We start from the raw sequence: 10,000 nt of genomic DNA on the forward strand, positions 1-10,000 counted from the left end.
ATTCTACCCTCTTCACCTGTAGTGACTTCAACATGTCTGTCATGTAACCTCCCGTCTCGTCTTTGTCTCCCTCAGCCTCGACGCCTCCCTCCTCTCCCCCGACTCCTCCTACGTCTGCTACCCGTCCGTGGACGGCGGTGATCCGTGCTCCTGCCGCCGCTCGCCGCGCCTCCTCACCAACGGATACTACAGCGTGACTGAGGACAGCTTCTCCTGGGACGACCACGGCAACGTGTCGCTGACTCCCTGCAAGACCAGCGTGTCCTACAAGGAGAACCTCGTCCGGTGAGAGCGGCTCCCTAAGATCTATCCACAGCAGGACTGACGATGAACTTTGTCTCTACAGTGACATAGTTCAAGAGGAACTGTCCAACAGGCAGGACTGTTTATCTACATGTTCTCTGATGCTTTTATTTTGAAATCTCTTTATCAATAGATGTTCTATCTGAACTCTGATCAAAGAGAAAAAGATCTTCTGAACAACAGCTGAAGAAGAAAAGAAGAAATCAGTCATTGGTCAAAGAAACAGGAAGCTTAGATTTAAACAGGACCAGCTTCCTGTTTCTGTGTCAAAGTGTCACAATAAAAAGCAGTCGAGAACAAGCTGGAGTTAACTCTATCAAAGCTCTTCTTCAGTAGAAACAGAAGGTTGGTCTAGAGTTACTGTTGGAACATCAGCTGATATTTAATGAGAAAGGAGTCCATCAACAGAAGAAGAAGCACCGTTAATATCAGATTAATCATATAATATATAATCAATCATTTTCTATTTCTTCTTCTTCTCTCAGGGTTTTCCGGCGCAGGCGGCGGCCTCGCAGCTCTCTGGCTCACCTGCTGAGCGACGTGACGGAGAGCTGCCAGTCCTGGCTGGACGAGAAAGTATTCAGAGGCGTGTTCGGGACAGGGCAGAACCAAAACCAGATCCGGGACCAAGACCAGGACCAGGACCAGGACTGGGCCAGCCAGGAAGGCCCGGCCCCGTTGGACGAGTCAACCTGGTCTGGATTTAACAGCACCGAGCTGGACGACAGCCGCAGCTTCACTTACGGTGGGTAATGGAGGGAGGAGCCCCAAGATGAGTCACAAGGTGATTAAAGGGGTGAGAACATTTTGACTGTTGCCATCTTGGTTTTTGAAACCAGAAGTGACAAAAGAGGGTGAATCTTAGTACAACTAAATGCTGAATGAGACATTTATATGCTACCTAAATGTTACAATTAACTTTCATGAAGTGAAACACGGACAACTCCCAAAACCGAACAAAGGTAGAGACCTGTCAATCACCGTGTAGCCCCGCCCTAAAGCATCCCCTGCTTTATGGTCTGTGTGACTCTAAATGGACCATAATGTACTAAATGAACATCATGCTGTATTGAAGAAGACTTGAAACTAGAGATTGAGACCATAAACTCATGTTTACAATGTTTACTGAGGTAATAAATCAAGAGAGAAGTAGAGTCATTTTCTCATAGACTTCTATACAACCAGAGGAGTCGCCCCCTGGTGGACACTAGAGAGAATGCAGCTTTAACACATGAAGCTTTGACTTCACTTTTCAGAACCGGAACAGAACCAAACCTCAGTGTTACTGAACATATATATCTATATATATCTATATATATATGTTTCTTCTCTTTCAGACCACACTGAGATCCCGCCCCCTCCTGACAAAGTGGCCCCGCCCCCGACGCTGCTCGTCCAGGAGGAGATTTGTTCGGAGATCTGTCACTCAAGGGAGCGGTTCACCCAGTCGCTGGGCGGCCTCTCTGAAGTCCCGCCTCCCTCACCTTACTACACCAACAGCTGCTGTCAGGCCTCACCTGAGCGCGCAGGTGAGCGGCCGCTCGTCTCTCTGTCCTGTGACGCTCCAGTTTATTCCAGTTTATTTCATCGTCTTCACAAAATGCTAAATAGCAGCTTTAATCAGAACTTGTCATTTTAGTAGTGACATCACAGAGGATGACTGTATTTGTCTGTATTTGTGTTTCAGGGTTAACGATGAAGGCTCTTCTTCTTTTCATCTTCACCATCTTCATCTTCACTGCTCTATACTCGGGGTACAACTTCTTATTTATTCACTTAATAAGACAATCTGTGGAAATACTTTAAAGCTAAAAATGTATTTTTACTAAACACTTAATTAAAACTACTCATTCAAGTTTGGTTAATGCCTTCGTTAGGGAACAATAACTTTAACATCTCCACCAACTTACGTGTAGAGAAGGTGAAGTTGTGTTTTCTTTCCATTCACTTCAATGTTGTTTAACGCTGATGATCGATGCGTCTAAACTAAAGTTTTTGGGTTTTCCTGCAGGTGTCTCTTGTGGAGCGCGACCGTCTCATCGACCGCGTTCTCAGTGATCGCGACGTTTATGCGTAAGTATCACGAATAGAAGTAGAGTGAAACGAGACCGTGGAGGTCAAACGAGAGAGGAAATATATTCTCCGATTGTGACGGAGAGAAAATAACAACGTGAAAAACCGTTTGTTCTGCGTGTTACATTATTTTTAATCCTCCTAAATTGATTCTGAATGCTTGTTTTAGCGCTTTTCAGGGGAAATTAAAACACTTTTTGAAATTAAATGATTTTATCCATAACTTTGAGACAGAAAATGTAGTATCAGATCTTCTCAAACCCAGAATCTTTGATTTCAGGAAGTAAGTTTCTCGTGTTAAAATGTTATTTTTGTGTTAATTCGTCTCTCTTGATTCGGCCTCTTTCAGTCCTGACGAAGTCGGGGCCGATGGGCGAGTGGAGGAAGGCGAAGACGGAGGTGAGTCCAAAATCAGACACGTGATTTTCTTTAATTCTGTCAACCGGCAGCTAAGAAACAACAACAACAACAACAACAACAACAACAGCTTCTCTTGATTCTGTTTGTTCTGTTTACAGGACATCACATCAAGAAACGAGTAAAAGAAGCGTCAGGAGACAGTTTCCAACGTCTGCAGCGTGAAACTGGAAGCGTGACAGAAAAATGTCTGAAGGGACTCAGTAGAAGTATTTCACATGTTTTATTACTCACTGTTTGCATGTACAGTACACCGAGCTCCGGAGAACGTTTGACAGCAAAACGCCTGTTTGATGACTGCAAATGAAAAACCGACGAGAAGCGTCGAACACGAGGGCTGAAGATTTTAAAACGCTTTGAAATTCAAATTGAAGCACTTAACCGTGAAATCCAAAGCGTTAGCGCGGCGACGCATCCATCGAGATTAAACCTCAAACTTTTCACCAAAATCATGTTTGGATTTTCCCAGAGTATAAAAGTATAAAAGTATATAAAAATCTGACGATGCTTGCTGTTAAAATGCTGAAGGAGCTCATTAACATGGTGACACAAGTTACTGTAGTTTAGCTATAAAACATTTTAAAAGTATCAAATATGAAACATCTAAATGTACCTGATGTCTTTCTGAAATAATGTAAAAGTATATTCTGTTGTTGATAGTTGAACTTGGTTTTTTTGAGCTGTCCAAAGTCACCAAACGACAGACCGAACTCGTCTGGAGAACAGATTCCGGTCCAACAGCAGCGAGCGTTGCTGTGAAGCCCACTGCTTTTCAAAATAAGAGCTGTGACTTTTAAAAAACAAATGCACAAAGCACACACCTGAAGTTCTGGTTGATCTACGTGGAGGTTGTTACCGCAGGAAGATAAGGATTCCTGAGGAATGAAGAGTTTTATTCCAAAATGAAACAAGAACAAAGTAACTGTAAAGATGCACTAGCTCCGATTTTATTGTGAAAATCTGGCTTCCTGGATAGAGTTGTGACACACATTTTTGGTGTCTTTAAAATGCATCATAAGAAGGAGGTGTTTAGTTTGTTGATGTCACCTGATTGACAGGTCGGTGGGCGGGGCCAAGGACCGTCATAATCCTACCTCATTTAGATTAACTAATACTGAGAGTTGAAACTAATCACGTGTTGTTCATCTTTAATAAACTTGATGAATTAAGTCGCGGGATGATAACAGTCCAGTTCATGTGGTGTTCCCTTCAGCAGCTTTAGAGTAGCAGGTAATACAGCTCATGTATCTTCTGTATTTCATTCAGGCAGAGTTCTGTTCTCTGCAGCACTTTGCAGTAAAACTCTTCATGTGTTTAGTGCCTTTTATATCAGCCAGCAGTGCAGACACACAGAACACTAACACAGGGACGTGTTCAGTGTCTGATTCCTCCTGCAGGGGGCAGCAGACGGGAGTTTACTGCGTTTGGAGAGGTTTTTTAGATCTATAATATATTTGGCTTCTGACACATTGTTACTGTGAGGACGAATATAAAGCAGATTACACTGTTTCAAAAACAATACTGGTGGAATATTTAACAAGAATAAAAAATGCAAAGTGTGTGAAGCCACAGGTCCTGGAAATATCAGACTTATGAGGTTAATTTTAAAGGAGTGTTTTAACGTCCTTTGAAAGTTGGTGTTGAGATGGATATTAATGTCTGTGATGTGGTTAGCTTAGCTTAGTTTAGCTTAGCATGCAGGGAGTGTGTTGGTTAAACTGATGCTCCTACCACACTCCTCCCTTTTTAAACGTATTTGTGAATCGTCCAAAACAAACGTAATTCCACGACAAAATTCAGTTTCCTCTGAAAAGCGTAATTCATAACGCAGTTTTAATGTCGGGGCATTAAAAAACATACAAACTCACAACCTCCTGTGAGTCGGGTCTGCTTCCACGTGAGGGTTGATGCTTCTTCAGGCATAGTTCACTCTTATTTTGAAACAGGGATTATATGAGGAAGCAATAATTCTACTATGAGCTGTGTTTTTAAATCCTCCACAGTGAGACAAATCATTCCTCGTGCTGTAATAGACACGTTTAAAAACTGAACATGTTGCTCTAAAATGCCTGATCAATACAAACGGTTTGTATTGATCAGTGATCGCCCTGATTCCTGTTGGAGGAAAAGAAGTGTGGCTCAGAAATGCTAAAGAAAAACAAGTACTGTATGACTTTATAAGGTGTTTGACTCTATAAAGCTTTATTCTTTTCAATCATGTTTGGGCCTCAAACTAAGCCAAGACTTTTAGAAACCCTGAAGCAGGAAGAGATGAGCTGTGCTTTAGTCTCACAAAGCAACTCTTTCTGAGTGTAAATGTTTTAAATGTCTGTTTTTGTTTTATCCAGATCAAGCAAACATAAATTAGTTGTGATAATCATGCCACGTTCATGTCCTATAGGAATCACCGTGATTACCAGTTTGTGACGTAAAAGACCCACGGAGTGAACCCAAAGCTTCATGTGTTAAAGCTGCATTCTCTCTAGTGTCCACCAGGGGGCGACTCCTCTGGTTGTATAGAAGTCTATGAGAAAATGACTCTACTTCTCTCTTGATTTATTACCTCAGTAAACATTGTAAACATGAGTTTATGGTCTCGATCTCTAGTTTCAAGTCTTCTTCAATACAGCATGATGTTCATTTAGTACATTATGGTCCATTTAGAGTCACACAGACCATAAAGCAGGGGATGCTTTTCCATCGTATCTGACGTGAACGTGGCATCACATGTGTCACATGAAGGGTTAACGTCGGGAAAATCAACTGATTCCATTGAAAACAGTTTATTTTGCTGCAGAACTTCCCTCCCTTTTAAAATGTCTCTTTCTGTGTGAATCAGGAGTTTCTGAATCGTCTGTTTTTATTCACTCAAAGTGCCAAATGTGTGGACCATTCAGGAAATGAAGGGAAAAAAAGAAATCTATATATTACTAATATTTTTATCACAACTTATTACTTTGCATTTAAAGCTGCACTTGTCAATAGTTTTGATCGGTGGATCAAATCGCACGGTGTAACGTGAGAGGTCCTGAACTCTGCAGCTCTAAGAAGCTTCTTGAGCTTCTCTCAGCTCCGGGTTTTTGGTTTTATGGCTGAAAACAGGAGCCAGATATTGGTCGGTGGAGACCAAAGTGGAGCAAAAAGAGCGTGAATATTGGACTTATATTCAGCGGGTTGGACACAAACGATCATGTTGCTGGATGTGTAAATAACATGTCGGTTCTTCTGCCCCCTGGTGGCCAAAACATGCAGCTTTAAATTAAGTTAAGTGTGGATCAAGTTTTGGCAGTTTGTGACCGTTTTCTTTTATATAATAGACATTTATGAGATGTTGTGACATATTACATTTTCTGCAAATGACGGAAAGTTTCTGTTGTGAAAACACATTTAATATGAATTTTCTTGAATCAAACCTTTAGATAAGCTCTTATTTGTGATGTAATGCAGCTACAGTACACACACACACATATATATATATATATATATATATATATATATATATTTTTTTTTATTTTTTTTTTTTCTTCCATTGACTGCACTTGTTTCCAAAGATGGAAATATGATACTCTGGCTGTATCTGTTTATTTGTTTATTCCACTGTACTTTTTGTTTTATTAATGTCAAACTGTAAAGAAATTGACTTCAAACGCCTAAACTATATTTAAATGTGTGACATAAAGAAGATCGTTGGCCTAATGAACAGATGATGTATGAATCAATGGAACATGTGCTGTTTCTCACAGTGTTGATCAGTGTGTTGAATCAGTAAATTGTCTAAATTCACAAACAGTGCTTTAGTGATTTGGATGATGAGTAGTCGCCCTTTACGGCCTGTTGGTGGCGCTGCGTTTTAAGATCCAATGTTTTTACAGTGTTTTGCAAAGTGTTTTGTTTTCATGTGAAGTCAAAATGAATATGTATCATCCATTAAATCATTAGATATAAAGAGAAACTGTGTGTTTCTGTTTCTGTAGCTTGTTTCAGCGTGATGCTGGAAATCAGTTCACAGGAGACCGAAGAAGAAACAAACTGCAAATACACCGAAGGACTGAGTAATAAGGAATATTTTATTATTATTAATCCTGAACGTTATGCTTGACTGGTAAACAAAGAGGACGGCACGTGTGTGTTCAGCCTGGAGCATTACATGTACTCTGAAACATTAAGGGTTAAAGATGGAACATAAAAACATGAAATCAGAGGATATTTATTTATTCATTAAACATTTAATTTTGTTATTGAAGCTGTTTTGTCTCACCTCGTGAGGAGAAGAGTCTGGAAGAAGTTCAAATCAGAGCGTAAAAGAAACATAAAATAAATACTGATTCAAAGTGATGTCACATTCATATTTACACCTTCAAGCCGACGATTGACCTGTGGGAGGCAGCAAGGCGCGAAAGCTCTGTCTAGTCTGCTGTAAATAAGAAGAAGAAGAAGAAGAAGCCGGAAGTCCACCTCTAAATGGAGCTACCCTCCCTCTCAGGGTACTTCTCAAGTCTCTTAATTGTCGTTTCCTCGCTCCTCGATCCTTGCTTGGAGGACCCACGAGAACAGACCAGGAAGTGTTTTAACGGCCGACACGCCCCCTCACTGTTCATCTGTCATGTGATTGGACGCTGCAGCCGATCGGACTGATGAGATTTTGTTCAACATGTAAACAGTGAAGACGATCACAGATTAAACTAGTTTATATTTGATTCGTTTTGTGATTCAACATCTGGTTTAAATAAATGTTCATTGTAGTCTGAACAACAAAAGAACCACAAACAACTTCGAGGACACGATAGTGAATTCATTTTTTTAATTCATTATTTTTATCACTTGTTTTATGTGTAAACAGATTTTCATTGTTCCTGTAAAATGAATAAATACATTTATCAAGAGATTAAAATGGTGACGATGAATAAAAGCATCTTTCCTGCTCACAGTTCAGATGAAGATGATTTTCATTACAAAATGACGAAGACAAAAAAAACCGTCAATCTGAAGATGTAAACATGACGTCGTGTTTCCTCTCAACGTTTAAACAACGGAGGGAACGGCTGCTGCTGATCGACTGACATCAAACATGCACATCTTAAGAAAACAATGCAGAACAGATCTGCAGGTCTTTAAGACTCCGCCCACTGACGTGGGGGACAGGAAGTCGTCAGTTAACACCTGCTGAGCGTCGGTTCACCTGGAACACCTGATGAGGTGAGCAAATGTTCTCAGCACGCAAAACACAACATGTTACATGAAGAGCAAGAGAAACCAAAGTCTGTGTGAGTTAAATATCAAACTTTAAACTTTTACTGCTTTCATGAGGCAGCGGAGGTCAACCTGCAGTTATTGAAGGACAGAATGAAGTCACATGACAAACTGTATTAGCAAAGAGGAAGTGACGGAGAGACGTTGTGGAGGATTATGAGACAGCCGTCCTCTGGACAGACTCCACCTCTCCTACACAGGACAAGACGCCTCCTTTGTGTCTCTTTGTAGCTTCTATTTGTCTCTTTGTAGTCATGTCTTGTTGTCACTTCTGCTTTGTGTCTCTTTGTAATTGTTTAGTTATTTACTGTCCGTGGTTGTGTTGCCCTTCTCTCGTAGTGATCATGCGTCTCTCTGTAGTTGTTCTGTAGTCATGTTGTGTCTCAGTGGTTGTTTTGCCACTTTTCTTAGTTGTTGTGAGTCTTTCTGAAGCTGTTTCTGTCTCTTTGTACTCATTTAATCATTCTTTTGGGTGATTTTGAGTCTCTTCCTGGTAGGTGAGGGCCAGAGGGGCCCAAAAACCAAACCCCGCTGGTTTGTTTCCCCTCAAACAGATTTAGAAAGAAACGTCTCCTGTCACATGTGATGAACAAGTGTGTTGTGTTGTACATGTTCCCTTCAGGCTCCCGTTAAGTCCAGAAACACAGCCGACTACCACTTCAGTATTTGCCCCGACCAGTATTATTATTAATTAATAAAGCTCTTAAAAACTCCACAACACTTTGGTTGATATTTTACTTTAGTGACACATTTACACGCAAATGTGGAAATGATCAAATCTTTAAAAAATGTAAAAACAGCTGACATGGCAGTCGATGACCCAGACGTGAGGTGACGCACAGTGAAGTCCTGTTTCAGAGGAAGAGCTGAAAACTGCTCATATTCTGACGTGTTTCTCATCGGTATCGACGGCAAACAAACGTGATCAGAGATCAATACGTTAGATTTGCTCTCTTGTCTTTTGTGCTGATCTGTGACTCTGAACCGTGAGTTCTACGGTCCGTTTCATCGCGACCACGTTCCCATAATCCTCGTCACTGAAACGTCGGCGTGAACCGTTTCTCCCCGCCGTGCACGGTGACGTGGCGCCGCAGGTGGCTGCCGGAGATGAAGGTTTTGCCGCAGTAGGCGCACCTGAACTGTTTGCAGTCCGTGTGGACCGTCATGTGGACCTTCAGGGACCCCGACTGGGCGAAGCGCTTCCCGCAGTGGACGCAGCCGTAGCGCTTCTCGCCGGTGTGGACGCTCTGGTGGCGCTTCAGGTTGCTGGAGTCGGAGAAGCGTTTGCCGCAGAGCGAGCAGATGAACGGCTTCTCGCCCGTGTGGACCCTCATGTGGGTCTTCAGGTTCTTCAGGCAGGCCAGAGTCTTACCGCAGAAGGTGCAGCTGAACGTCTTCCCGCCGCCGTCGTCGTCCTGAGGTCTCCACCTGTCCCTTCTCATGAAAGCATGGAGTCTCTCCGGCATCTCCTTCCTCGCAGGAAGCCGAGGTTTCTCCGCGGGCGGTGGCGGCGCCGCCCTCTGCTGGCTGCCGTGTAGACCTGCAGGCTGCTGGTGCTCCGCCGCAGACAGACTCACCACCTCAGTGACGGTGAAAGTGAAGTCGCCGCCGCTGACCACGTCAGACGCAGCGGAGGCACTCGCACCGGTGTCCAACGCGTAGGAGCAGCCGGGATCCTCACTCAAAGGATTCTGGGTACTGAGGGCGGCGTGTTGGAGCTGCGGTTCGTACATCAGGCAGTCGTAGCTGCTGGTTTCTGACCTCTGGCCGGCGCTGAGGGTTGTGTGGACGGACATGGCGGAGCCAACTTCCCCGCTCGTCCAGGACCGAGACGAACCGCCGCCTTCGTCCGCCACTTCCTGTTTGGTCAGCGGGGGTGGGGCTTCTGTCTCCGGTGCCTGTCCGTCAACGACAAGGCAAAACTCTTCTGCAGAGAAAGAAAAGCAAAATGTCACCT

At 42.9% G+C, this 10,000-nt stretch overlaps 2 protein-coding genes across 5 annotated transcripts in view; one reads left to right on the forward strand and one right to left on the reverse strand.

Annotated features, from left to right (window-relative positions):
* Positions 1-3,962, forward strand: part of tmem71 (transmembrane protein 71) — an 8,507-nt gene extending 4,545 nt beyond the window's left edge. For all 4 annotated transcript variants that reach the window (XM_076098327.1, XM_076098325.1, XM_076098328.1 and 1 more), the window contains 7 exons: positions 76-285; positions 789-1,048; positions 1,641-1,832; positions 1,991-2,057; positions 2,315-2,376; positions 2,726-2,775; positions 2,895-3,962. In XM_076098327.1, the coding sequence (XP_075954442.1) occupies positions 76-285; positions 789-1,048; positions 1,641-1,832; positions 1,991-2,057; positions 2,315-2,376; positions 2,726-2,775; positions 2,895-2,918 (865 nt within the window). In that variant the 3' untranslated portion in view covers positions 2,919-3,962. The remainder of the gene's footprint in view (positions 1-75; positions 286-788; positions 1,049-1,640; positions 1,833-1,990; positions 2,058-2,314; positions 2,377-2,725; positions 2,776-2,894) is intronic.
* A 3,610-nt stretch (positions 3,963-7,572) lies between these two features.
* LOC142955953 (uncharacterized) overlaps positions 7,573-10,000 on the reverse strand; it is a 17,214-nt gene continuing 14,786 nt past the window's right edge. The window contains exon 11 of the mRNA XM_076097221.1: positions 7,573-9,970. Within this exon, the coding sequence (XP_075953336.1) occupies positions 9,078-9,970 (893 nt within the window). The 3' untranslated portion in view covers positions 7,573-9,077. The remainder of the gene's footprint in view (positions 9,971-10,000) is intronic.

Source organism: Anarhichas minor, unplaced genomic scaffold (assembly GCF_050575085.1).
Source record: "Anarhichas minor isolate MPS153535 unplaced genomic scaffold, ASM5057508v1 ptg000024l, whole genome shotgun sequence".
Lineage (NCBI taxonomy): Eukaryota > Metazoa > Chordata > Actinopteri > Perciformes > Anarhichadidae > Anarhichas > Anarhichas minor.